Source organism: Podarcis erhardii (genome assembly GCF_964252035.2).
Source record: "Podarcis erhardii genome assembly, chromosome: 8".
NCBI classification, from domain to species: Eukaryota; Metazoa; Chordata; class Lepidosauria; order Squamata; family Lacertidae; genus Podarcis; species Podarcis erhardii.
In genome coordinates, this window is record NC_138499.1 from 87725536 (window position 1) to 87752904 (window position 27369).

The 27369-nt window shown below is 46.6% G+C and overlaps 1 protein-coding gene across 1 annotated transcript in view; it reads left to right on the forward strand.

The window, feature by feature from the left end:
• Positions 1-21605, forward strand: part of DIAPH1 (diaphanous related formin 1) — a 77934-nt gene extending 56329 nt beyond the window's left edge. Inside the window, exons 23-27 of the mRNA XM_081872938.1 lie at positions 2551-2675; positions 4193-4357; positions 5132-5267; positions 11143-11229; positions 20041-21605. Coding sequence (XP_081729064.1) covers positions 2551-2675; positions 4193-4357; positions 5132-5267; positions 11143-11229; positions 20041-20222 — 695 coding nt within the window. The 3' untranslated portion in view covers positions 20223-21605. The remainder of the gene's footprint in view (positions 1-2550; positions 2676-4192; positions 4358-5131; positions 5268-11142; positions 11230-20040) is intronic.
• The last annotated feature ends 5764 nt before the right edge of the window (positions 21606-27369 follow it).

Genomic DNA, 27369 nt, shown 5'->3' on the forward strand with positions numbered 1-27369 from the left:
AGATGAATTTGGGAAGCTCACAAAACAAGGCATAATAAAGGCTGCAGCCCTCTTCTCTTCATCCCCAGCATCCAGCCACTGGCAGAGTGCAGCTGAGGACTGTGTTTACTGTATAAATCAATCCGGGTCATATCAGACATTTTGACTGTCTGTATGAAACAAGCAACCCAGGTTCTTTATTTATGACGTTAACTTGTGTTAGGGGAGAAGAAGGACATTCTGAGCATGATGGCAGGAGAATTGTCGTCACGATCACTCTGCTGTCCATCTGTCCTGTCTCCCATCTCTCTTGCCTTGGCTGTATGGGTTGCTGCTGTGGATTGAGAGTCAGTGCCTAACACGGAAGGAAGGAGAGGGAAACATTAGAGCACTGGCCATGTGTGTTCATTTTGTTCAGTGATCAGGAGCTCCCAGCTGCCTTCCGGACTCATTTCCCTATTATAAACACACATTTATCCTGCAGCTAGCTGCCATCAGCTGCCGCGCTTTCCTTTGGCACCCTAGTAAACGAAGCGCTAACGTTCAGCCCAGATAAAACAGGCTCATAAGGCTGCCCTCATTAGCCCACCTACCTAGGTGTAAGCCTCACTAAATTCAGCAGGACTTACTTTTTTGAGTGGACATGGTTAGGATTGTGGTTAGGATGGTTAGGATTGAGCATGAAAATTAGTATTAAATTTCTATTTCACACTTCCAAAGGAGAAAACAGCAAAGTAGTAAAAATAAATAAATCAGGAAGTCCCTGGTTCAAATCTTGCCTCTTTGATAAACCCATTAGGGGACCTTTGGCAGCCACTTTCTCTTTTCTCTCCATCCCTGTCCCTCCTCTGGTGTGGGGATGATGGAAATGATGAAGGATCATGCAAGGCGGCCGTTAGCAATGCAGCAAGACAATGATTTGTGATGGGGGTTTGAACACTTAACAGCCCTCCTGTCACAAAACATCATGTGTACAAATACTAGATAACAGTGCTGGTCACTGATAAAATCTTATTAATCTTAGGGGTGTTTACAGATGTACATAATTTAGCTTTATGAGAATGAGCTGCAGCAAGCCTCAGGCTAGTGCACAGCTACTCTTTTTCCAATGCAGCTATGAGGAGGAATTTGGAAGCTTTCTTTTCCATTTTAGATTAATCACGGTTTGCTATGTTATCTGAGTCTCAACAAATGGTGGTTAATCTTAGTTGGGTTTAGTTAAAAGAAGAAACGCCAAGCCATAGTTTATGGAGCTGTCTTGTTTGAACTAACTGGATTAACTTTTAGGGTTTGGGGTGACACACGAAACTGAAGTTAAATGAAAGTGTGATTTAGTGTTATGCCAAAACACCTTCCCTGTGTTTAGGACACACACAACTGCTAGGAGAACCCTGTTGTTGTAGTTTGTAGCAGAAGCTGATTTGTAGCAGAAGTAAGAATTAAGGTGTACCTCCTCCTCCTCCCTTAGGCCAGTGCTGTTTTTGTGCTTCTTCCTGAAGCTTAATGAAACATGGAGGTGGGAAGAAGAGAAAGGGGTCACCTATCTCCAGAAATCAAGAGCTGGCACCACCAAACTTGCAGAATAATTCAGTCAGGTTGGGAGTGATGAGAATGAATTGCATGGACCAGTGGCTTGACTTGATGATTATTATTTATTTAAATGTAAGCTAAGCTTACGTGGGGTCACGAAGAGTCGGACATGACTAATTGGCTAAACAACAACAACAAGCTAAGCTTTAATAATAAAGAAAACTGTAGCAAAATAGCATAACGAGAGAAACAAAATACAGCAACACGAGGCAAGTCTGAGGCAAGGAACAAGAAGAGACAGTTGGCCCTTCTTAACTGTCCTTCTTAACTGACACTGAAGGGAGGGGCTGATTCTGGAGCAAAGCACACAAGCCATCTACTTTTATGGAAGCACCCTCATGGGTGCCTCATTTTATGTCCCCCACCTCTGCCAGAGAAGCGGTACTAGTATAGATGCTGATTTCCTGCTGATTTCCTTCAAGATCTTGACTTGATGTTAGGCAAGCGTCCCCATGTTCCACAGATGGGAATAGGATGTTAGACTCAGTGGGTCCTTGGTCTGGTCCTGGAGGACTGCTGTGATTATTTCCCACTTGGAACGTTTTGCTCTCTTGACTGTTTCTTGCTTATCTCAGAGCTGACTGGTGGACACATTTCCTTTAAGAAGGCATTTTTATATGCTAAACGGATCCCCTGAGAATCATGGATAATGTCGCTCCCCCCATGTACTGTTATTGAACTTATCCCTCTGTGTGATTCCTTGTTCATTCTGTTCAGCACATCACCCTGTGTGCTTTTTAATAGTTGGGGTTTCTATTGTTTTAGCAGTTCTTACTTTTTTTCTAGCCCAGTCTGGAGAGTTGGGGAAACCACTACCATGGAGAAGTCCCTAATAGCTAGCCCTGCCTTCTGGTCTGATGGGTGGGAATATCCTGAAGTTAAAATTAAAATGCCCTCCTACCTCCCTCAAGAAATTACAGTGAGCAAATTCCTTGTTTTCTGATTCCTCTACTCCTCCTTTGTCTTCCCTCCACCCCAAAGTTCCTGCAGCGGATTTAGGGAAAAGCCTGGACCTCATGAAGAAACAGATTTCAGACTTGCGGCGTGATGTTGACAAATGCCCCAGCGCTACAGAAGAGAAGGATAAATTTAAAGAGAAAATGTCGATATCCTTCAGAATGTTGTGAACTGGGAATCCCTGAGAACAGCATGTAGAATAAGGAACTCTTATGTGTGCTACTGGGGAACCAGCCCTTTTGGATTCTTTCCTCATTTGAGGGGGGGGCTCAACCAAGATACAACCAAGGGGAGCTGCCAGTAAAGCTCTCTTCTCCAAAGTCACAGACAATGACTGCACAGTTGGGATCACATGGCTGTACAGTGGTACCTCAGGTTACAGACGCTTCAGGTTACAGACGCTTCAGGTTACAGACTCCACTAACCCAGAAATAGTACCTCGGGTTAAGAACTTTGCTTCAGGATAAGAACAGAAATCGTGCGGCGGCAGCGGGAAGCCCCATTAGCTAAAGTGGTGCTTCAGGTTAAGTTTCAGGTTAAGAACGGACCTCCAGAACGAATTAAGTTCTTAACCCGAGGTACCACTGTAGTTGTTGTTTATTAAATTAATAGCTTCCCCAATCTCCAGTTTAAAAGACCATAGGTAGTTTAATAAGCCCAAGGCCTGGGAGAAGAGGAATGTTTTTACCTACAGATATGCAATGAAGGCTCCAGGCCAGCCTCCCTGGGGAGAGCATCTCACAAGCAGGGAACCTCCATGGAAAAGCCCATTCTTGTGTTGCCTCCCTCTGGCCTCTCATGGAGGGGGCACACGAAGAAGGGCCTCAGATTATGATTGCAGGGTCCAGGTCAGTTCATATGGGGAGAGGTTTTGGTGGTGTTGGGGAGGCATTCTGTACCTAAGGGACCTCTTCATTTACCATAGGGTTAGTGCATGCAATGACAAGGTCTGGTCCCAGATTTATTTATGGCTCAAATTGGAACAAGCTCAAACTTACTTAATACTTTTCCATGTGTGTCCAGCTCATTTTGTTGGCAGTAGGACCAGATGTATGCCACCTAACAAGATACAGTGGTACCTCGGGTTAAGTACTTAATTCGTTCTGGAGGTCCGTTCTTTACCTGAAACTGTTCTTAACCTGAAGCACCACTTTAGCTCATGGGGCCTCCCGCTGCCGCTACACAATTTCTGTTCTCAACCTGAAGCAAAGTCCTTAACCCAAGGTACTATTTCTGGGTTAGCGGAGTCTGTAACCTGAAGCATATGTAACCTGAAGTGTATGTAACCCGAGGTACCACTGTACTATCCTTTGGAGTCTCCAGCTATTAGTATGGGAGGGTTCTCCAATACATGGGTGGGTGCTGCCAGGACTGGTGGAACTAACTGCTTATAACAGAGAATTCTTAGTGAGCAGATGATAGGCAGCTCTGCGCCACAAAGCAATGCTAGTCATTGGATGCGTGTAGAACTCTGAATTGCAGGTGGGTTTTTTTGGGAGGGGGGCGTGGAGAGAGAAGTTAGTTGGTTTGAAACAGAAATACAGGCAGATGACATGGAAGGGGGAGAGCAGCTGAGAACACCGAGGGTCACCTGCAGATAGAGCTCTTTTGTTAAACTTAGATTGTACCTCCACTCAGCAACTGTGATCTTTGACTCAAGTCTTACAGCTTTGTTAAGGAGGCTGAGGAGCAATATGAGAAGCTGCGGATGATGCACTCAAATATGGAAAACCTCTATATGGAATTAGGACAGTATTTCCTGTTTGACACCAGTAAAATATCTTCTGAGGAGTTCTTCACTGATTTGCACAACTTCAGAATCATGTTTTTGGTGAGCATCCCCTCTGGCCTGCTAAGCTGCATACAGCCCTCTGCTCATGCAAACTGCTTTGCTTGTGTCTGACTTGTGAAAGCCCACCCAGCGCTGTGCCTCCAGCAGCACATGAAACAGTGCCTGGTGGGAGACAGCCCCCTCTCGTTGCATGAGTTTTTCATTTTGCCCTTATTAGGCCTTTTGCAGAGATTTTGGTGGAGCTGTTTTTGAAATGTGTTTGTACACTAGAATTGCTACTCTTGAGGCTTCAGCTCCTCACCTAAAAGTGTGTGTGTGTGTGTGTGTGTGTGTGTGTGTGAGAGAGAGAGAGAGAGAGAGAGAGAGAGAGAATGCCTATTCAGATAATAAATGTTGTTTAATGTCTTTGCAATGCAGTTATACAGCCAAATCTGCGAGATAAAGCTTGCCAAAGGTTGTTTCTTTTTGCATTTTTTTTAAAAAAAGAGTTCTGGTCAGACCAGAAGTGTAGTGTGGGTTTTGGTGCAGTAACATGCATGTGCCTGTTTTCATCTGAGATGTTGAAAGGCATATGGCTGCATTGTGTCTAGTAACTAGCATTCACTTCCTATGAACTTGGAGGTTTCATTTAACTAACATAGCTAAAGCTGTTAGTAGACTAAGTTACACAAACCTGTTGAATTCTTCTCTCGCATTGTTCTAATTCTTTTCTTGAGCTATCTTTTATGCCATTGAGAAGGAAACATCAGGTGGACATCCTTGCCATAACTCCCCCGTAGTCCATCTTACCAGCCAACTGTGTCTGGTTTTCAGCAAGCTGTAAAGGAGAATCAGAAGCGGCGGGAGACGGAAGAGAAGATGCGTAAAGCTAAGCTTGCCAAAGAGAAGGCTGAGAAGGAACGGCAGGAGAAACAACAGAAGAGAGAGCAACTGATAGATATGAATGCAGGTAATGTAAAGCAGCTTGGTGGTAAGAATAGGGAAGAGGGGACCGAATGCAAAACAGAGGGACTTGGCACTGAAGTCTTGAGTGAATACAGTAACAGATCCTGGCCTAGTGATCCTGATTTCCTAACAGTGCCAGTGGATTTATTCTATACTTGTCTCAGTGGATGGAAAGCTATTTAGAAGGGGGCAGAGTCATTGCAGGAAGGAGGGTCAGTGCCTCCTCTCCCTTAAGGACCCCATAAAAGTTCTTTTGGATCAGACCCAGAGTCCAGCATCTTGCTTGCAACTGTGGCCTTCCAGTTTCCTTGAAGAGATAAGGAGGCCCCCTAGCAACCAGTACTGAACATGGAGATTCCATTTAGCCATTATGGCTGTGTGCAGGGGAAAAGGAAGCCAAACTTAAGCCCCTTTAACTGACAGGCACATCCCTAGTTATATACCAATTTGCATCTCAATCATAGAAGTTTTCAGTAGCAGCAGCTCTTAGGTTTGTGTCTTGAAATCTGAAGAGGCTCTTCATACTTGGCACAGGCCTACCCTGGATGCAGTTTGGAAGTGAAATGAGATTAAGTAATATGCATGGAGTCACATTTTGATAGCCTCAGCGTGTCTTCAGCTGGGTGTAAATGGGGTGGGAAACTGTGATGGACCACAGTTTTCTGGTCCATTTCCATCATATCTACATGAAGCAAAGTGACTCTACATTTATGATTCTCTATGTACATGTTTAATGCAACTTTCGATACAAAAGTGCTTTCTGTGCAGGAATTTTTTGGTTTAGTGGGCTTTGTTCATCAGCATGGTTAAATGATTTCTTTTGGTGCTTTCTTCCTCTTCCTCTTCCTCTTCCTCTTCCTCTTCCTCTTCCTCTTCCTCTTCCTCTTCCTCTTCCTCTTCCTCTTCCTCTTCCTTTCAGAGCTCAGTTTGATTTTGCTCCTTTCCTTTTCGTGGTTTTCCATGGCATTTAAATCCTGTGGAATCCCTTCCAGTACTTTGCCTCACTTGTCGTCTTTCAGAGACGAGTAAAAACTTTGTTCTGCCAAGCCTTGAGAGCTAAGCTCTTTCCTTACTGCCAGGGCTTTGAATTTGTTCTTGTTTATGTTTTAGCTTGCATGATGGTCTATGCTCAGTTTTTCCTCAGCAAACAGCTTTGAGAACACTTTGTAAATAAATAAATGGGGCTAGATAACAGCAGTACCACTTCAGCCCAGGATTATTTAAGACAGTAGTTCATTATAAACAAGAAAGAGTCTTGTAGCACCTTAAAGAACAACAAATTCATGATGGCTTAAGCTTTTATAGATTAGGGCCCATGTCATCAGATGCATGAAGTGCTATACAGACTGTTTGCATTTTATTGCTCTTTGACTCCACGGAACACCATTATTTCTCTCTACACCAAAGTGTGTGTGTATATACACTTGCCAACTGAGGAAAACATTTTATATGTCTGATGAACTCTAACCTATGACAGCTTCCACCAGGGATAGCCAATGTGGTGCCCTCCATATGATGATGGGCTCTGTCAGCCCCTACCAGCATGGTTAGGGGTCAGAGATGATGGAAGTTGTGGTCTAACAACATCTGGAGGATGTTACCATTAATGATCTTGGCCCATTGGTCAGAGTATATTGCCTCAATTCTGGAGGATCACGGGTCTTCCACCCCTGTCTTTCTCCACAATGAAGTTGTTAATCTTTAAGCTGCTACAAGCCTCTTATTGTTTTTGTTGCTGTAAACTAACACAGCTACTCTCCTGAAAGCGTAGGCTATTGTAATGGACCCTGGAACTATGGACTGAGCCCACTTTGCTTGACTTGCATGTCTTGCAATTGAACAGCAATTGTGTGACTTTATAGTACTAATTTACCCCTTTTTAATGCAGCAGTCACATATCTAAATAGATAGCATTTGTTAATTAGAATCCTATCTAGATCTTAGTTTCTAATTGCCTAGATGCTTAGAAGGCTTTAATGAAGGCCCTGCATCAGTTTACAGTTCTGATTCATGCCTCCAATATTAGCGCAAGTTTTCCAAATGCTGGTTCTGATCGCCCAGCCAAGTGACCGTCTGCTAATCTGTGTCTTTCCATAAGGTTTCCTTACATACAGACACAATCCTCTCTTAGCTACCAAAAACATTCCTTTGTTAGAACATATGGACTCAATTACTACCCCTGTCTGCTTATTTCCTGTCTCCCGCAATTTCCTGCCAGTTACCCCTGCCTTTGAGCAACTCGAAGTTGTGCTGAGTGACATGGCTTATGGTTCTCCTCACATTCCTTTCCCCTTCCCCCACAATTTTGTCTTGGATTACTGTGGTGAAACAGTGCTGTGAGTAATATAAAAGCAGAGAAAACAGCCCTGGCCTAGTGAAAGAAGGATGTGAGGGAGATGGAGGGCCCCCATAGTTCTCCCTGAACCACTCCCAATTTGCCTGAATTATTTTGTAAGTTCAATGGTGCCAGCTCTTGATTTCTGTAGATAAGGGACCCCTTTCTCTTCTCCCCCTCTCCACATATTTCACTAAGCTTCAGGAACAAGCAGACAAACAGCAGTAAGAATTAAGGGGTACCTCCATCTCCCTTAGCCCAGTGCTGTTTTTCTGCTTCTTCCTGAAGCTTAATGAAACACAGAAGTGGGGAGAAGAGAAAGGGGTCCCTTATCTATAGAAATCAAGAGCTGGCACCATTGAACTTACAAAATAATTCAGTCAGGTTGGGAGTGGTTCAGTGAGAATGAACTGCAAGGACCAGTGGCTTGACTTTATTATTATTAGTTATTTAAATGTAAACTAAGCTTTAATAATATTTGGGATGTGGTTGGCATTGTGGTCTAAACCACCGAGCCTAGGGCTTACCGATCGGAAGGTCGGCGGTTCGAATCCCTGCGACGGGGTGAGCTTCCGTTGCTCGGTCCCTGCTCCTGCCAACCTAGCAGTTCGAAAGCACGTCAAAGTGCAAGTAGATAAATAGGTACCTCTCCAGCAGGAAGGTAAACAGCATTTCCGTGCGCTGCTCTGGTTTCGCCAGAAGCACCTTAGTCATGCTGACCACATGACCCATAAAAACAGTCTGCGGACAAATGTTGGCTCCCTCGGCCATAAAGGGAGATGAGCGCCACAACCCCAGAGTCGTTCGCAACTGGACTTAACTGTCAGGGGTCCTTTTTAAGTTTTAATAATAAAGAAAACTGTAGCAAAATAACATAACAAGAGAAACAAAATACAGCAACACGAAGCAAGTCTGAGGCAAGGAACAAGAAGAGACAGTTGGTCCTTCTTAACTGACATTCTTAACTGTCCTTCTTAACTGACACTGAAGGGAGGGGCTGATTCTGGAGCAAAGCACACAAGCCATCTACTTTTTTATGGCAGCACCCTCATGGGTGCCTCATTTTATGCCCCCCACCTCTGCCAGAGAAGCGGTGCCAGTATAGGTGCCAATTTCCTGCTGATTTCCTTCAAGATCTTGACTTGATGTTAGGCAAGCGTCCCCATGTTCCACAGATGGGAATAGGATGTTAGACTCAGTGGGTCCTTGGTCTGGTCCTGGAGGACTGCTGTGATTATTTCCCACTTGGAACGTTTTGCTCTCTTGACTGTTTCTTGCTTATCTCAGAGCTGACTGGTGGACACATTTCCTTTAAGAGGGTATTTTTATATGCATGCCTCTTAGCTGTCAAGGAAATAAACAACTATCTGACTTTTAGAAGACATCTGAAGGCAACCCTGTTTAGATAAGTTTTCAAGGTTTGATTTTTTTATCGTGTTTTTAATATTCCGTTGTGAGCCACCTCAGAGTTACTGGAGAAACCCAGCCAGATGGGTGGGGTATAAATAATAAATTATTATTATTATAGCTTAGCAGGTTGAATATACAGATATAGGTCAGGTGTAGCAGGTTATTTTTGCCAGCAGGTGGCGCTGTGGATAATGGATTCAGACAGACTGAAAGTACCCAACAGATGTTCTAGTGTGATTTTATAGGTTTATGTTTAGCCAGGAGCTGTTGCCACGGAAACCAAGATTTGCAGGGCAGCCTGTGAATTAGTGGTTAACGCTTTCAGCACCAGGCTCACTGTGGATGGGAGCCGGGGATGACAACAGTGGAATTAAATGAATTAGAAACATTTGTGCTCCTGCAGATAATGTCATCTTTGGGCTCTCCTTTTCTCAGCAGACATATTTGCAGGGCCTTTGTATCCAGGCAAGGGTGTTAGAGGGACCAGCTCCCCGAATGCAGAGACAGCACCAAATCATGAGTTTTCATTCACAAAACCTTAAAGGCTGCAAGAGCTTTTGCTTCTGCCATGTTTCCTCTCACCCCTCATAATGTCTGTAGAAGGTGTTGCTGGTTTCCCTTCTTCCTGTGAGAAGGGATACCAAGCAAAGGCACAGCCCCTTAGTTCTTTTTCCTGCACCTCCTTTGGACTGCTTAAGTGAGGTGGGCTGAGCTGCTCCTCTGGCAAGAGAGGATCATGGCAGCGCGCAGCTTCTGCCAAAGGAACAATGCAGGGGTCTCCCTTGGCACATGGTTTTTGGACCAGGAGCATCCTTGTTGCTAGGGGAAGGCGATCAGTTGAGACAGGCCAGCTAATCTCCTTAGTAGCCAGAGAGCTGCTGACAGCGAAAAGGAGATTAATGGGAAATGGATGGCACAAAAGCCCTGGGGGTGCTAATCACATCAAGGCAGCAGAATAGCCCAGTAGCTGGGCCCATTAAAAGCTGCTGGGAGCCTGCCAGGAAGCCCCCCACCCCCACTGCAACATGTGTGTGAGAGGGCGGGGGGGGGGGGCTGCCTTTCAGAGGGATTCCTCCCAAGCCTGTCTTTAGGGATGGATGGACTGATCAATCTGTTATTTTATTGCATTTTGCTTTTATTTTTTTTTATCACAAATCATGTGCTGTTTGAGTGTGTGAATTAGTTTCCTTTAAAATGGTGACCAGAGAAAAGGTTCCTCCATCCCTGCCTGCCTTGCTACTGCGGGGGCAGGGGAGGCCTGAGCCAATTCCTCAGCCCTGCAATGGAATAGCTGGAATGAAGCGAGGAGAGCTGCGATGGGGAGTTTCATCTCCATTTTTGTGCTGATAAAGAAGGAATTTATTTCCTCTTATTAGTAGAATAGAAAGCATGATTGCTGAGGGCCAAACCAGCCGTGCTTGCCAATTCAGTTAAGAAGCTGGGGGGGGGGGGGGCACATGAGTGACTAAAGAAAAACCTGTCCCTTCCCTAGCCTGACCTTCTCAGAGTTTGCTGCTTTGACACATTTTCTTCCTGCATTCTCATTTTGATTATCAGAGGTGGGTTATTAAAGCAGTGAGGTAAGGCAGGGGAGGAGCATTTGATGGGTTTTCTCATCTCCCCCCCCCCAACCTTTTAACGTAAAAGTTAACACTAACACAAACCAGCAGGTATGGTTCTGAATCTAATGTACAGCAGAAATTTTTGGGATTGCAGCTCTACATAGTGTGAGCGCCTAGTTTAATATTTCCCCATGTTATAAAAAGAACTTACTCCCCATGTCAGTTAGAAATCACTTTGAGAAGCATTTTAGTGTGGCTTTCTCCTTGACATGTCAATTTCCCACATGTATAAAGTTCTTTTTGTTTGTTTGTTTACAAGGGAGTGCTTTCAAATATACATTCCATCAAATCCCCAATACCTGCACCCTGAGCCAGAAAATATTTCACCATGCACTATTTGATGGGAGCCTGGTGGGTGATCTTCCCATGCACTCCTTGTACTTGGGAAGTGGTATTCACCTGATACACACTGTGGGAGGGCTTGGTAGATGGTGTCATCTTTTGCATCTGTAAGAATATAAAGGCATTGTGAGTCACCTTTTCCTTTTTCTTTTTCTTTTTGCACTTTGCAGAGGGCGATGAAACAGGAGTTATGGACAGTCTAATGGAGGCCTTGCAATCAGGAGCAGCCTTCCGTAGGAAAAGAGGACCACGCCAAGGTATGTTCTGTTTGGCCCAGAATTCTGATCCTCTTGTTGATCAAACCCGAATTGTATGGAAGAAAGATGAAACTTCAGTCATGCCTAGAAGGAGTTTAACTCACCAAGCACATGTTTGTGGCATAATGGCAGCTCACAGTTTCCTGTCTTTGCCATTCTGCTGACAATGTAAGAGCCAATTTGATTTTTTAAAAATAGTGTTAGTCTTCAATCTGGCAGCTAAAAAATCCTTTGCTTATCTTTGAAGTTCAGTGAGTGACCTTGGACCAATGTTCAGTATTGGATGTTGGTTTGTATTTATTTACAACCTTATGAAGCATTTTTGTAGCGGGTACAATTGAGACCAGCTTCTTCACTTCAGAGTGGGTATTTGAGATTCGGGGAAAGACTAGACTTCTCTAACTCACCCATCAAACTTGATGGGTTTCACAGCTCTTGAATGCATACCTGTGGCAATGATTCGGTAATTAATCTGCTTATAGATGCCTTTATGCCTGAAGTGGTAAGATGTTCTATGAAAAGAACGTTTGGCAAAAGGATGCTTGCTGTGTTTCCATGCCAGGACTGTTCATTTGTCTTGAACTCCTTTTCCCTGCCTGACTGTTGCTTCCTCTTAATAGCCAGATGGTCTACAAGCCAAAGGTACACCTTGCAGCTTCCTGGGTTCTATAAGCCCTGAGAAAAATCTGGAGCACTTTTAGCTGGTTGACCCTATGGAGGAAAGGACATGTAACATGGGGCAATGTGTTAAAGAGTTCTTATTTAGCATCACAAGTTCAGTGAGCAGCTCAAGTTGACTAAAATATGCAGTAATTACAAGATGAAGTCAAGAGTCCCAACACTATTTAAGCTATTATGCACTCCCTGGTTCTTGTGGTTCAATTTGACATTCAGAGTACAGACAATTTAAAAAGAAAGTTTGGATGACTTCACCACTTTTTCCTTTTAAGTCTCTCTCATTACTACAAGACGCCTCTGGGAGAGCTCATGTCCAGAAGGGCTGATTTTCACATGATTTCTGACAAGAAAAACCACAATTTGCTGATTCAGACAAAGCCTCTTGGTGCAGTATTATATTTAATGCCCCAAGATAACAAGATTGTTCATGCTTTTTCTGTAGAATGAAAGGTCTTCCTTCATGATAAATAACTTTCTCTCTGTGTCTGTGTGTGTATGTGTAGACATTTTGAAGAATTTATTTACAGGAAAAACATGAAATAAGTGTAATCAATGTGTGTATTAAAGTGACCTTTCGCTGATACTTTATATGTACAGATACACACACACACACACACACACACACACACAAATATACATATGTCTTTCCATTAACTGATCATTTGAATGTTATATTTAATTTAATAATGTGAAGTAAGAACTTGATAATATTCAGGTCTTTAGAAACTGATCAATTTAAGTGCTAGGTAATTTTGTTAAATATATTAAAGCATGTTAGTTTCAAATTCTTATGGCGTTCTGAGGTTAGAAATGGTTATGTATTTGAATAGTAATTTTCTGAAGAAGCAGACATTGCAAAACCCTATGAGTTAGGCACTAAATAGAAATAGTTCTGCATCAGTCGTTCCTCAGTTTCACTTTGATGCAGCCAAACTCACCTGAGGAGTTGTAGATACCTTGCAGAAAGTCAGTCAAAGCAACCCAGAACAGATGACTTATTTTGTTACAACCTGCTGCATCATAGATAATTAAGCTGAAATACTAAGATTTAAACTGCAGTACTAAGGTTTAAGCTTTTTTGTCACCTTTTGGGCCAGTGGGATCAAGTTGGATGTAGATTGTGCTTTGCAGAGCAAGAGAGTCTTCACAATGATCTGCCTTTGCATTATGGCAGGGAGGAAAGGAAAAGAATCCTAAGGCAGGGAAACGTTGAATGAGCTGGTCTTTTGAATAGGTAGGGCAGAGTTTGGCCTGTTTCACATGCCACAGTAAGCCAAAGTAGTCATCTGTATTCAAGGTTTATCCTGTAGTTAGAAACTGTGGTTGCAGTTGGGGAACCTTCACTATGATCCCTGGTTTGGACAACATGCCATGTCAAACCTTGGTTTAGCTGCTGGCCTGTGCTGAGCCTTGGGAGGAGCAGCTGCAATAAGCCTGCCACAATCACTTTATTAGAGTGTTTTAAGGCGGGTGGCGCTGTGGTCTAAACCACCGAGCCTTGGGCTTGCCGATTGAAAGGTCAGCAGTTTGAGACCCTGCGACGGGGTGAGCTCCTGTTGTTCGGTCCCAGCTCCTGCCAACCTAGCAGTTTGAAAGCACACACACACACACACACACACACACACACACACACAGTGCAAGTAGATAAATAGGTACTGCTCCAGCGGGAAGGTAAATGGCGTTTCTGTGCACTGCTCTGGTTTCGGTGTTCCGTTGCACCAGAAGCAGCTTAGTCATGCTGGCCACATAACCCGGAAAAACTGTCTTCGGACAAACGCCAGCTCCCTTGGCCTGTAAAGCGAGATGAGCGCCGCAACCCCAGAGTCGTCTGTGACTGGACTTGACTGTCAGGGGTCCTTTACCTTTAAGGGCTTTTTAGGGTTAGGGTTGGGCTCAAGTTGCTCTGCACCTTTTCAGCAGTCTTAAGGAGAGAGCTAAGTCAGCAGGCAGGGGATGATCTCTCAGCAGCAACCAACCTTTAAGAGGGGCCCATGTGTTGAACAGAGCAAGGGTTGAAGATCCATGCAGTACTGGTTCAATTGTTACAATATACCAGTCTGCCATTTAAAAAGCTTAAATTTGGGTTGGTGTGATGTCTGAATGGAGCCACTGTTCATTCACTGCTGAGTATTACTTGAAATTCCAGCCAGTTTCTGTGTTGCTCCATTCTGCAGATGTGCCACATATTTCTGTCTGTACAAATAATAAAAATGGAGAAATGTTCTCATGCTACAGGTGGCAGTGCAAAAGACAGTGTGACAGCTTACCCAGGTGAGCCGTGGAGGGACAACTGGAACATGCTGCCCTCCACCCCTGTGCACACATTGGCCCTGCTCCGCTGGCTCCTCTAACTGCCAGCCCTGGGGGCCCTTACTGCAGAGATATAGATGGCCAGTCTGGACAGTTTGGGGACCTTAGGCTTCTCCAGCTGCCACTGATTAGGATTAAGAGTCAACCTGGCAGGAGGGGGAGCTAGGAAAGATGGAAGGTAACCACCCACGCCAGTTAGGATGAAGAGTCTGTGCAGATAAATGGTGGTTGTAGCATCAGATGCCCAGGCCAGCTGGCAGTCTCTTCTGGCCTCTTCCCTGTGTTGCTTCTTCCTCTCAGCCAATTTCAACCTGGCAAAAGGCACTTCTAGGTGCAGAGGTCCCTTGGGCCTGTAGTGACAAAGATGTATAGAAGTAACCCCAAACTGATTCTGATTTCTCCAAAGCTGCTACTCTTTTCTGCTTCAGCCCAGTGGTGAAACTTGATTTCCAGGTTCGTGTATGCTCAGAGCTATGAAATTAATGGGAACCACCTAAATAAGGTAGAGCAGAGATGTACTGCTGATCTCTCCAAAGGGTTTTGCTACTCTTTCACTGGAATCATCTACTGCTAACATTATGTGCCCCCAAAGAGAAATTGAGACAGCCCCTCCTCATAAAGATTTGGGGGCAGGGAGGGATGCTACATCCTATCACTGCAACAGAGTATCTGCTTATCAACACAATTGGCTCTGATCTTTGACTTTGCTTTCGCTGACAAGCAGCTGTCGCTATTCAGTGCCACTGGCATATTCATGCTAGGATGCGAAGGAATGAAAAAGCGAATAGCCCTTTGTGGGCTCCACTGAATAGCTTAAGTAGTTATTGTGGGATAAGTCAGCAGGGATATTGTTCCTGCTAGTTCATTAAGAAAGGCCTGCCAGTTGCTGCCGTCTGCAGGGAGGGGAATGCACAATAGCCTTGTGTCTGTCCCCATGCAGCTTGCCTCAGTGATAGTCCTACAGTCATGGTTTCAGCCTGATTCAGACAGCCCCTCTGATTTTGATTACTCATCTTGTCATTGATGTCCACAGCCCTGACATCATGCAGACCATCTGCTGTTGTGGTGATGGAGTTCAGATAATGAGGTCATTCCACTTCCTTGATCCAGCTCCTTTGGTTTAGTCTCCATCTGAAATAAAAACCATAACACCAGAAGCTCCATCCACATGTTTTAGACCTAGTTATTTCTAAGACAGGTGGTGAATCTGGTCTGTAATAGCACTTAAGGTTGTAGGTGAGCACTCCCAAGATGGAGTGCTCCATACAAAGGGGAGGAATCCCTTCACATAGAAACCTGGCATGTTAGGGAGAAGAGCATTTGTTCATATAAGCCCCTGTGCCCTGCAGTCTGAAGTGGTACAGCTTGGGTATGAATTTGTAACCTCTGAGAAATAAAGCACTATGTAATGGTTCTATGCTGACTTTGTTGCAGGGGGGAAATGACTTTATCACCTGCTTTGTTCACATGCTTTGGCAGTCAGTATGGCACAAGCTCATGCTTTTGAATTATGGGTCTCTGGCTGTCCCCCTGCTCCTCATATTGATGGAAGAATTAGGGACCAGTCAGCTGTGAAAACCTGAACAGATCAAACGTACGCAAGGCCCTGTCTCTTGCAGTATCTTATGGGTCATAAGCCCCCTGTAAATAGATACAGAGCCCAGGTACACTGGAATTGTGCAGAGGGGTTTCCTGTTGCCTCTGTTCTCTTGTGGGGAAGGCAGTCAGAGCTTTGGAGCATCCTGAACAGGTAACCTGATGGGCGCTTTTTTATTTCCTCGCAGCAAACTCTGTCCTGTCCCTTTGTGAGGTGGAGGAACACACACCTGAGCGGGTAACCCATGGGCATGTGGATGTTCTTTCCTCCCACTCCCCTCCATTTGTGTGTGATGTCCTCGTGTGCTGCAGGCAGGAAGTTTGGAAGAGGAGATTGGCGTTCAGGCAGCCTCCCATGCTGGGTTCAGCAGTCTGCCCAGAACTGATTGTCTTTGGGCTTCCGAATGAGTCACCTTGAGTACATGTGACTCACTATAGTTGGTTCCTTTGAAGTGTGGATCCTTCCTCACTTCTGTCTTGGAGCATGGGTCTGCCCTGCCCAGGACAACCTTCCTGGTTCTCCTGGCTCCTTCCGAGGCTGTTTCCTTGCTGTCTTTCTCCTCACCCTCCTCCCTCCTTGTCGGCATGTGCAGTGTTCCCAACTCCAGTACTGCAGTGATCCATCATCCAGGCAATGCAACTGGCTGACACCTCTACGTATTCCTTTTTGTCTTTATTGCTTCGTATATTTACAACCCTGAGCTCTACAAGCTCTACGACTATAGGAAGCATTTCTCAGGGTTTGCCCTTCAAGGATAGTCCTAGTACAACTTGGTAGGCAGGCACAAGCAGATGACAAGGAGCATTTTCTTTGCCTTTAGAATTGTCATTCTTCTGCCAGTTGCATGTTCCCTTTGCATGATGTTCAGGTGTTTGCTCTAGATGTGACACCAGAAGTGTGCCCTTTCTTTCTGTGTCTGGTGAACTGAACTCTCCATGGAACTGCAGCATCTCAGGTCAGCAACCAGAGCTGCCACTTGGTTCTCCCATGGTTGTCTTTGCTTCTGCATTCTTCTTCCCAAACCCTGGAGTTTTCTCTAGACTTCTGTTTGTGATCAGGTTTATGGGCACACTCATGTGGTACAGTGCCATAATGTATGTGCATGTTGCACAAGTTATGATCTCTGTGTTGAATGTTTGTTTGCCTGTCTTGGCAGGCCAAAAGTGACCCCTCCAGCTTCCCAGATCCTCCTTAACCTTCTCTATGACTGAACCTCTAGCCACTGTCCCTCACGATGCTTAGGGTTTGTGATCTGTATGATCTCCAGTTTCAAGAGGTATCTTCACAGCTTAACAGCTGCTTTGGTATCATACCCAAAACCTGGGGTGCCCATACCTTTCTTTGCAGCAGGAAGGCAGTATTGCTTTTTTGTGACTGTAATAGGTTCAGGCATGGGGCATTCTCTGTTAATTGTCCTTGTCAGGAACTGCAGGTGGAGCAGAGGGAAGAGGGTTTGATTTCGTTGACCAAAGCCTCTTAGGGGTCAGCCTGCATGGCAACAGATACCAAAAATCCAGACAAGAGGCAATAACCTACAGGGCAAGAGTGTACTGACATTATCAGGCAGTTGAAATGTGATGATATGAGCTAGAAGCTATCCATATTTATAGCTTGAAAGACATCCACTTCTCTACACAGTCTGTGCCAAAACCTGTGTCTCAGGAGTGTCTCTTCTGAAACAGGTATTGTGCCCCTAGAAGTAGCATGTTCTAGGAGACAGTCCTACCAGGTGGTTTGGGTTGCACAGAACTGTGTGTATACACAAGTGTTTTGTCTCTTCAGAAGACAGTCATTGGCAGAAAGGCTTCATCTCAGAAAACACTCTTGAGCTGTTTTTCTCTGAGAACCACTTTTGCAGAATCAGTTTGCTGTATCCCTTTTTCAGCTACCGTATTTTTCGCCCTATAGGACGCACTTTTTCCCCTCCAAAAATGAAGGGGAAATGTGTATGCGTCCTATGGGGCGAATGCAGGCTTTCGCTGAAGCCTGGAGAGCGAGAGGCGTCGGTGCGCACTGACCCCTCTCGCTCTCCAGGCTTCAGGAAGCTATCCGCAAGCCTTGGGAGCCCGCGGGAGTGCCCACCAGGCTCGCAAGGCTTGCAGGCGGCAGCCTGCAGCACGAAGCATGGGGCGCGCTCCGGAGCGCACCCTGGGCTTCGAGCAGATATCAGGCAGCCCCACAAGCTCGGGGGACAGCGGGGAGGCGGAGCGCCGCCATCCTGCTATTCCCTGACCTGGTTTGGAGGCTGGCGGTGGGGAAAAGCAAGCAAGCTTCTCCCCACCGCCAGCCCCACAAGCTCAGGGGACAGCGGGGAGGCGGAGTGCCGCGATCCCGCTATTCCCTGACCTGGTTTGGAGGCTGGCGGTGGGGAAAAGCAAGCAAGCTTCTCCCCACCGCCAGCCCCACAAGCTCGGGGGACAGCGGGGAGGCGGAGTGCCGCGATCCCGCTATTCCCCGACCTGGTTTGGAGGCTGGCGTGGGGAGAAGCTTGCTTGCTTCTTCCCACCGCCAGCCCCACAAGCTTGGGGGACAGCGGGGAGGCGGAGCGCCGCCATCCCGCTATTCCCCGACCTGGTTTGGAGGCTGGCGGTGGGGAGAAGCAAGCAAGCTTCTCCCCACCGCCAGCCCCACAAGCTCGGGGGACAGCGGGGAGGCGGAGCGCCACCATCCCGCTATTCCCCGACGTGGTTTGGAGGCTGGTGGTGGGGAGAAGCAAGCAAGCTTCTCCCCACCGCCAGCCCCACAATCTCGGGGGACAGCGGGGCAAGCTGCTGCCCCACGGAGGCTAGGGAGGCTGTCCCCGAAGGCAGAAGAGGGAGACGGAGCGCTCCATCTCCCTCTTCTAGTTTGGGGATGGCTGTGCAAAGCCTCTGCAGGCTGGGGGGGAAATCAAAATTTTTTCCTTGATTTCCCCCCCCAAAAACTAGGTGCGTCCTATGGGCCGGTGCGTCCTATGGGGCGAAAAATGCGGTATGTAAGCCCTTGTAAATAAAACAAGACAAAATGGTGTCATTCACTACAGCCCTTTCTCCAGTCCGCAAAGCCAGAAGTCTTGGTTTTTGTGAAGATTGGGTCAGTTCTTACTCATTTTCCAGGCCAATAATTCCAAAACATCAAGGTGCTTGAATAGACATAGTTTTAGAGTTTTGAGGTACAAGAATGTTTTCAGCTGGCGTTGGAAAGAGTACAGTGGAGACACCTGCTTGATCTCCCCAGGCAGGGAGTTCCCAAGTGCAGGTGCTGCCACACTAAACAATCAAGTTCATTTAGATGCAGAACAGGCACCTGCAGCCGTGCCGTTTCTACCAATGGAAGCAGTCGAGTGGTGATAAACCTTTATATCCAAGTGCAGGCAACCTACTTGGGGAAGATCTACAGCAGGGGTCCTCAAACTTTTTAAACAGGGGGCCAGTTCACTGTCCCTCAGACATTGTTGGGGGCCGGACTATAGTTTGAAAAAAATATGAACGAATTCCTATGCACACTGCACATATTTTATTTGTAGGGCACAAAAAAAACAGGAAAAACCATACAATATTTAAAATGAATGATTTTAATCAACATAAACTTATAAGTATTTCAGTGGGAAGTATGGGTCTGCTGTCTCCTCAAACCACGTGAAATCTGACCCAACAAACCTGGCCGGGCCGGGTTCAGGACCCTGGCTGGCTGGATGTGGCCTGTGGGCTGTAGCTTGAGGACCCCTGGTCTACAGTCTTATTTTTTTCAGCCTACAGTTGTTGTCTGTGCCTTCAACAACTACTGTTTAGTGAATTAGCACTGTTAATTAAATAATTATCACTGACTGGGAACTTTCTGCATTTCATTCCACTCTGACCTCACTGTTTCAACGCCTTCCCGTGCCCCAATACATAAATATCCTTGTAGCTGAGGATAGCAGACGTCTGATGAAGTGAGCTGCAGTCCCCAAAAGGCTTCTGCTGTAATAACTTTGTTAATTTTTAAGGTGGTTTTGCTGAAACAGAGTGGAAACAGCTGCCCTTCTGGAAATGCCTGCACTGGTGTTACGTTGCCCACATCCTTACTGTTGGGGTTGATTGAAAGGATTATGTGGAGAGGTTGGGTGGTAAATTTCAGTGCTTCATGTCTCCTTTTCTTCGGAGCAACACCTACCAAAGTGCAGCCGCTTGTTCTTCTGCTTTGGACTTCCTTTGGGAGTTTTAACTTTGTCTCTCTCCCTCCCCTCGTCTCTCTACCCACCTCAGCAAACAGAAAAGTTGGCTGTGCCGTCACTTCATTGCTAGCCTCGGAGTTGACAAAGGAAGATGCTCTGGGTTCAAGCAAGCAAAACAAGAAGCTAAAGAAGGATAAAGACGGAGAAGCAGAAGCCCCCAATGGAGATACTCCAGATGAAACTTTCACGGAGGGGAACAGCCGCCAGAGCTAGAGCCCAGGCTAGGACTAAAGCCTGTGGCAGGAGAAAGACACACATGGCAGAGGAATTAAACACTGAGTCACTTTGCAGTCTTTGATTTTACTTTTCACGGGCATGAGACGAGGAGACAAATAATGTAATCACTTCTGCCTTGCCCCCTTCTAGGGCTGTTTTACAACTTCTTTTAAGCCTTTTTATACCATAGTACAGGACATCTCATTTTGAATCTGCCACCTGCCTTTCTCAAAATCAGAACTACAGAGCTTTCTGCTGAGCATGCACCATAGTTTTGAACAAAGATGAGAGTTGCTGCTGTGTTGGCTCCCACACCTGCAGGCAGGGTGGGGAGGACCATGCCATTGGGTAGAAAGGGTAATTCAAAATGGAACCCGCGGGCTCCACTTCCTTGTCGAGCGTGGGTGATGGGAAGCAAGGTCACAATTTAATGTCCCAGCCCTCGTGCTGCCTTCCCAGTGCCAACTAAGCATCAAATGTTGCTGAGGGATACAAAAGGCTTCGAGGGCCGTTTGTTGGACCCCACTGTTCTCTGGTTTCTCTCCTCTCTTGAGCTGCCCTGTACAAAAGGTATCAAAAGGCTTAAAATGTCTCCACAGGCTTTCTTTTCTGAGATAAGCAGCATCAAACATCTGGCATAGGGTTGTGGTTGGCCAGTTGGAGAGGGCAGGGCAAGGTCAGAAGAACTCTAGGCCCGCCTCTTCCTCTCTAGTCAGTTCTTCTGACCTTGTCCTGCCCTCTCCAACTGACCAGCCACAACCCTATGCCAGATGTTTGACACTGCTTGTCTTCATACTCAGAGAAGAATGCCTGTAGAGACGTTTTAGTGTTTTAGGCATGTAGGCACCAACTGGTGGCTTAACCTGGCCTGGTCCTACAGAAATCTTCCATCTTCCCCCTGTAGGGACAGGTGATCAGAACTGAGTCATCTTGGTGGGTTTCTTTTGATGCCTGCAGCGGCACATAGCAAGACTCAGCCCTCTCCACTTGAAATCTAGTCGCCTGAATGGGGGGTTTGATGTAGAGCAGGTGTTATACCATCACAGCATCACATTTGCTTGCTGGCGCCTTGGTCACCCTTTCCCAAAGGGGGCAGAACTTAGAAGGCTGTGTTTTCTAGGGGTGCTCAGGGAAAAGCAAAGCAATAGGATGCTTCCCAGCATGGAGGGGTAATTTTGTCTGCTGCAGACTGCCAACCTACTTTTTATTGTAGTTTTTGTTTTATTTCATAAGTAAAAAGAAAAAAAAGTAATTCACAGTGCTTAAGTTATATTTCAGAAGTGTAAAAATTATAATTGATAGAATATTTGGTGTTTTTTTTCTGGAGAGGGGATATAATAATTATTTTGCTCAAAAGTTTTAATAAAAAAAGTTATTTGCTCCCTGTGTCCCTTTTATTTAATTAGGCAATACAGTGGGCTCATTATATGTCATTATATTTCCAGAACAGGAGCCCAAAATATCAAATATCCAATATTTGATTGATCAATTTGATTGATTGATTGATCTGTTCATGATAATGATAAGTCTGCTTTGGGAAAGTCAGTTCAGAAAACCCCCCTCACATGTTCAGAAAACCGGAGGGAGACACGGGGAGGCTAGCCTTCCAAACAAAACACCATCACCCATGCACATGAAAAGTATTCTGCACCCCAATTCCTGCATGTGTAGCGCTCCACACAGTGGAGATCCTGATTGATTCAGGATCCCTGCTGGCACAGTGTTGGTTAGGAGTGTGACCACCAGACTCTGGAGCCCTGGCTTCCCCATCAGTGTTTGAGGTGCACTTGTGCGAACACCCTTAGGGAGCCCATTTGTTCATCTAAGCAGGCACCCTAGATTCGAGCTCTGCATACAGACCCTCTTCCATCAAATCCACAACCTTGTATAGTTTCATCGTAGCTATATGACGGGAAAACAACAGAAAATTTACAAATAAGCAGTTTAGTTTTAAGGTAGGAGCACTGAATGGAAAATTCAGTGTCTCCATTGCACTGCATGGAAGAAAAGCACCACCTTTTAAAAAGTAATACATAAAGGGCTAAAGTGGGGCCATCTCCTTGGAAAACTCTGTTGCTCTTTTTTTTGGGGGGGGGGTAGCATCGTCCTCTCTCCCACCCATGGGTAAGCCAATAGACACTGGTTTCTCCATTGATCTGCATGGGATGAAAGAAAGGTTCATCTCCCAAACTAAGTGGCAAAACCCATTCCCACCCAGGACCCTGGTGCAATAGGACCTTTGCTGGAGATGGGGTGGGCTTTTGCCCTTGGCTGGCTGTTTTTGGAGTGTTTTTTTCTCCCACCCCCCAGCAAATAAATGGAGACATCACTGCTCTTTAAAAACATTTAGGTGGTATTGCACAATTGTATGTACAGACAGAAAAGTGTATTGGCCACTACAGTTGTACCAGTGGCATAGGAAGGGATGTGCGGTGGGTGTGGGTCATCCTGGGTGTCATCACTGAGCGGGGTGACAAAATGGCAAAAACGTGTGACCCCACGTCATTCTGTTGCGTTCAGACGCATAGCTGCGGGGCACACTGGGCGTCACATTGTGGGGGGCAGCACTTACCGCAGGGCCTGGTCTGCAGCGCACCCAAGCCATGGAAACCAAGCTACCATTGTATTTAGGAGACGGAATAAAAATGAAGGGGTTGATTAAATGATGCCAACTAGAAAAGTGGTATGTTGGCTGGCAATGCCTTCACCTGCCCCTGGCAGAAGAGTAGCACCAAGGCTTCCTAGGCAAGTAGAGATTGTGCTTCCCTTCCACTCTAAAGGAAAGTTGAGATGCTTCCAGATGGCAGTTTATCGTAAGATTGCCACTTCTAGTGCATGCAAGTTTATTGCAGCCTCCACGCAAGGCCATTGGCATCAAAAAGCCAGCCTCTATTCTGGTAAGGTTTTTTTTTTTAAAAAGCCTGTTGCGTCGCGAGTTCCCATCCCCCACCAAGGATAAATAAAGACACCAGACACCAGAATTTAAGGTTAAATGGGCGAATTAGGCCACAACTTTATTGAATTCAGGAATGAGAGGCATTGGCTTAGGCATTGGTCCTATCGACTATCCGGCTCCAGCCTATTTGCTGGAGACACGGGGAAGGGTTAACACCATAGAGGGGGAGTCTCCTGCTGAGGCACGTCAACTAGGAGCTCCCCGGGGTCACGGCTCGGGGGGCGTGCCTTAGGCCCACACCTCCATAGGCTTCGGACAGGGCCACGCCCCCCGGAGTCCTTTATCGGACCACCCTTCATTCTCTGGGGGGAGGTATGGCATTCCTCCCCCCCCCACATCCTCTAATCCCCTTCTTACCAATGCCTAACCGCCACACGAGCAATCGCTCGCCACCAATACTCTCATTCCTGAAACCAATCTCTTATCCCCTTTGCTATGTCAGTCAGCCAAATATCATTTCCCGCATCCGAAAGATGCACGCCATCAAACCGGTAGAGGGCCTCACAGTTGAAACGTATGCCCGGGTGGTCAATGACCCTTCCACCCAGGGCTGCCACTCTACGCACCACCGCCCGATCCGAGGCTTTCCTAGCCCTATTTATGGCTATCGGGCACCTGCAATCTCTCCAAACCCGCCTTTCCATCAGCGAGGCCCAAATAATGGTGATGTTTGAGTAAAAGGCCTTAAGCTCCTCAAAGTCACCAAAGATGTGCCACATCAAGTTGACTGCCTTCCGGTAAGTTAGATCATTTTCTCCTAATTGTATAAGTAAAGCATCTGGGGGGGCCCTCCGCTGAAACAGAAGAAAACGAGAGCAATGACTGGTTGATGACATGAAGATGCCCCATGAAAAGGTGAGTGGCCAAAGCAGGGCAATTGCCCACTAAGAACCTTGTCAGGCAAGCAAATACAAAGACACTGGAAAGCCAGGAGTGGCTAAGCTTTTGTTGGTGGGGAGAAGGCAAATTGAAAGTAATGGGGAGCTGGATGAAATCTCATGTATTGCCTGAATAAGTGATCCCAAGAGGCTCAAATGCCTCTCGTTTCAGTGGGCTTTGTGTGCTGGTACAGTGTACTCTTGAGGACTGGGCAGTTATGGAGAGAGATGAGCGGATGTCCTGTTTCTTCTGAATGACTGTTTAAAAACAACACTGTAAATCAAGCAGCAGAGCAAGAATCTCTACAGCTAATCCCAACAGGAGCCGAGGAACAGAACTAAGCGAGCCAAAGCCAGCTCTCTGTTTCTCCATAATTAATTAATATCTGTCCTAGTTTCACTTCTCTCGTTCATGTGAAACTGTTGCTATGTTATAAATATATATGTACTGGTCTCTCTCACAGCACTTCCCTCATTAGTAGATAATTACGTACGTGTGTGTGTGTGTGTGTGTGTGTGTGTGTAGAGGGGGTGGTGGTATGTCCTCCCTCTTGCTATTTCTAAAACCTGAAAATTGGGTTGCCGGGGCCTGTGGCTCTCTTGGTCCAGCTCACAGGCAGGATCAAGGCCTGTTTTCCACGGCCTCAATTCTGACACAAATATAAGGGACCAGGAAATCGCAGGCATCTTCCTTCCCAGCGTGACTTCCTCAGGATTTTAAAATAGATTTTGTCTCCTGTCAGCAAGAGCAAACCCAGGTGCATCCAGAGGAAATGGCTCAGCCTCGGGGGGAAACTTGCAGGGAGCAACAGGGAGGCCTGCAGCCAAGAGCCAGCTCTTCTTTTCCGGCGGGATGTTTTTGGTTCCTTTACACAAGCCAGGCCTGTGACCTGCTCTGTGTATCAGATGCCGGAATTGAGGGGGAAGGAGAGCGAATCTCATTGTGGAATGGCAGGCAGCCCCCTTTCCTGGCTGGCGCTGCAGAATTGTCTCTGAATTATTCATCTTTTCTTGCCCTCCTCGAGCAACAGAAGCCTCTGCTTGCTGCAGGATTATAAAAGATGGAGGGAGAGTGAGGAGGCTGACAGGAGCAGACATCCTCACCAAGAGCACAATGGGTCTGGGACTTCTCTGCATACGTGGAAAGGCACCAGCAGGGGGCACCCAAGAGTCATAGGCACAGCGTGACCCACTTTCCCCACAGAACGAGCAAAGTTCTGCATGGAGACCAGCTGTTTTCAGATAAATAAAAAATGGACTCCAGAACAAAAAGGTCCTTTAATGAATGGAAGAGAACCAGCAGAAATCAGAATGGCTTATTCCTCTTGGCAGAGGTGGAGGGGGCCAACACAGGAGCTGGAGAAAATGACCAATGTTATCTCTCTCTCTCTCTCTCTCTCTCTCTCTCTCTCTCTCTCTCTCACACACACACACACACACACACACACACACCCCTTATGTTTCCCCTTCAATATCTCCCTCCCCATGCTGCCCAATCCTGCAGAAACAAGAGACTCCCTGGTTCTCTGTCTCCTTCCATTGCCCAGCTGAGGACGGACACATTCTGCAGGGATTTCAGGCACTGACTTCACCTGGCTCCTCTGCTGGTGGTGGAGGCAGTTGGGCAGGCAGGACTGCTGCAAGGGGAGCACCTTGCTGGTGCCTACTGCCTGAGGTAACTGCTTCACCCCATGGCATGGGTGCAACGGCACAGTCTGGATTCCCCCTCCCCCCCATGGCAGACCTTGGGTTCTCACATCTCAGTGTGGGGCCTTGTGCAATGCCAAATTGCCACCTCCCCCACCTCTCACACTCCATTCCAAATAACAGTTGCCGCGACCCCGAGGCACTGCACCCAGTATGACCGAACTGGTTGCACTTGTGTAAATCCACCTCTGTGGCCCATGATGCCTAATGATCTCCAGGAGGCTGTGGGGCCAGAGGCAGCTGCCTTGGGCTGTGGGACCCCGTGGGCACCTGCCCCCTGCCACTGTCAGAGAACTAGCGGTGACCTTTGGCAAGGGCTTGCAGAACTTGTGGGAATGTTCAGGGATGCAGGAGAGGATATATTGTTTGATTATATCCTTTCCAACTTGTGTTAACAAGTTCTACAATTTAGCAGAGTAACATTCCCCTTTCTAAACTTGCACAGCGGATGCGTTTGCTCAGGCTCGCGAAAGCCTCTAAAATACGTTTCGTTGGTAATTCCCCATTTAGTCCCTCATAAAAAGACAAGACACGACACAGTCTTCTATAAAAGTATTAAAAGAGTTTACTCACATATTCTGTTCACAATTGCACCCCAGAAGGCAGACTTAGCTTAGAAAAGTAATATACATCTGGAAACTATCTCATAAGGAGACAGCTCCTTTGTCCTCTCTTGGCTGGAAGCCAAGAGGGCATCTTAGGCTAAGCAGATGCTGCTTCTTCAACAAATGTGGTCAGAGAGAGATGGCTGACCAGTCCTGCTCTTTTGTTACCTGGGCAGGTGAGGTCACGCCCACCTCTAGTCACATACAGAGGAAGTCTGTCCCAGCCTAGGAGAAACAGGAAGTTCCAACTGGCTGGTCCAGACATCCCCTTTTATGTCCACTCTAGGGATGTTGTACTTGACTGCTCTTGTGTTTCACATCCCACAGAACTCATGCACGATCTTGTCACCACTTCTCACTCCTGCTTTCTGTGAGTTTTCGCTGGAACCTGGAAGCTGTAGCTGTGTGACCCAGGCAAGCAAGCCTTCAGTGGAGGAGAAGTAGAGGGGGGTGCCTTACCATTTTGCCTCAGGCAGTGAAGCGGGCTGTTTCTCCCCTGGGGAAGTGTTGGCCGGGTGCATGCAGGGTGTGGTGAGCATTTCATGGCATGAGGAGGTGGCGTCCGCAACCCTAAAGGAGGCAGTGGTGTAGCCACTCCTGGGAAAAGCTGGTCCAGGGCCTAACAGATTATAACAGCTATCACCTGGTTGCAAATACAGTGGAAGCTCGGGTTTCGAATGTGATCCATACGGGAAGCATGTTCACAACCCACAGCGTCCGCAACCCACAGTGCCATGTCTGCGCACATGCGGGTCACCGTTTGACACTTCTGCGCATGCGCAAAACCAAAACCCGGAAGTAACCCGTTCCGGTACTTCCGGGTTCGGCGCAGTGTGCAACCCCGCAACCACACAACCCGAAGCATCTGTAACCCAAAGTATGACTGTACCCACTTTTGGGAAAGCGGGATTTAGAGAGTTGTGTCAGAACAACTGCAGACATTCCTGGATGAGGCTGATTATCTGAATCCATTTCAGTTCTGGGCTTCAGGACCAAAT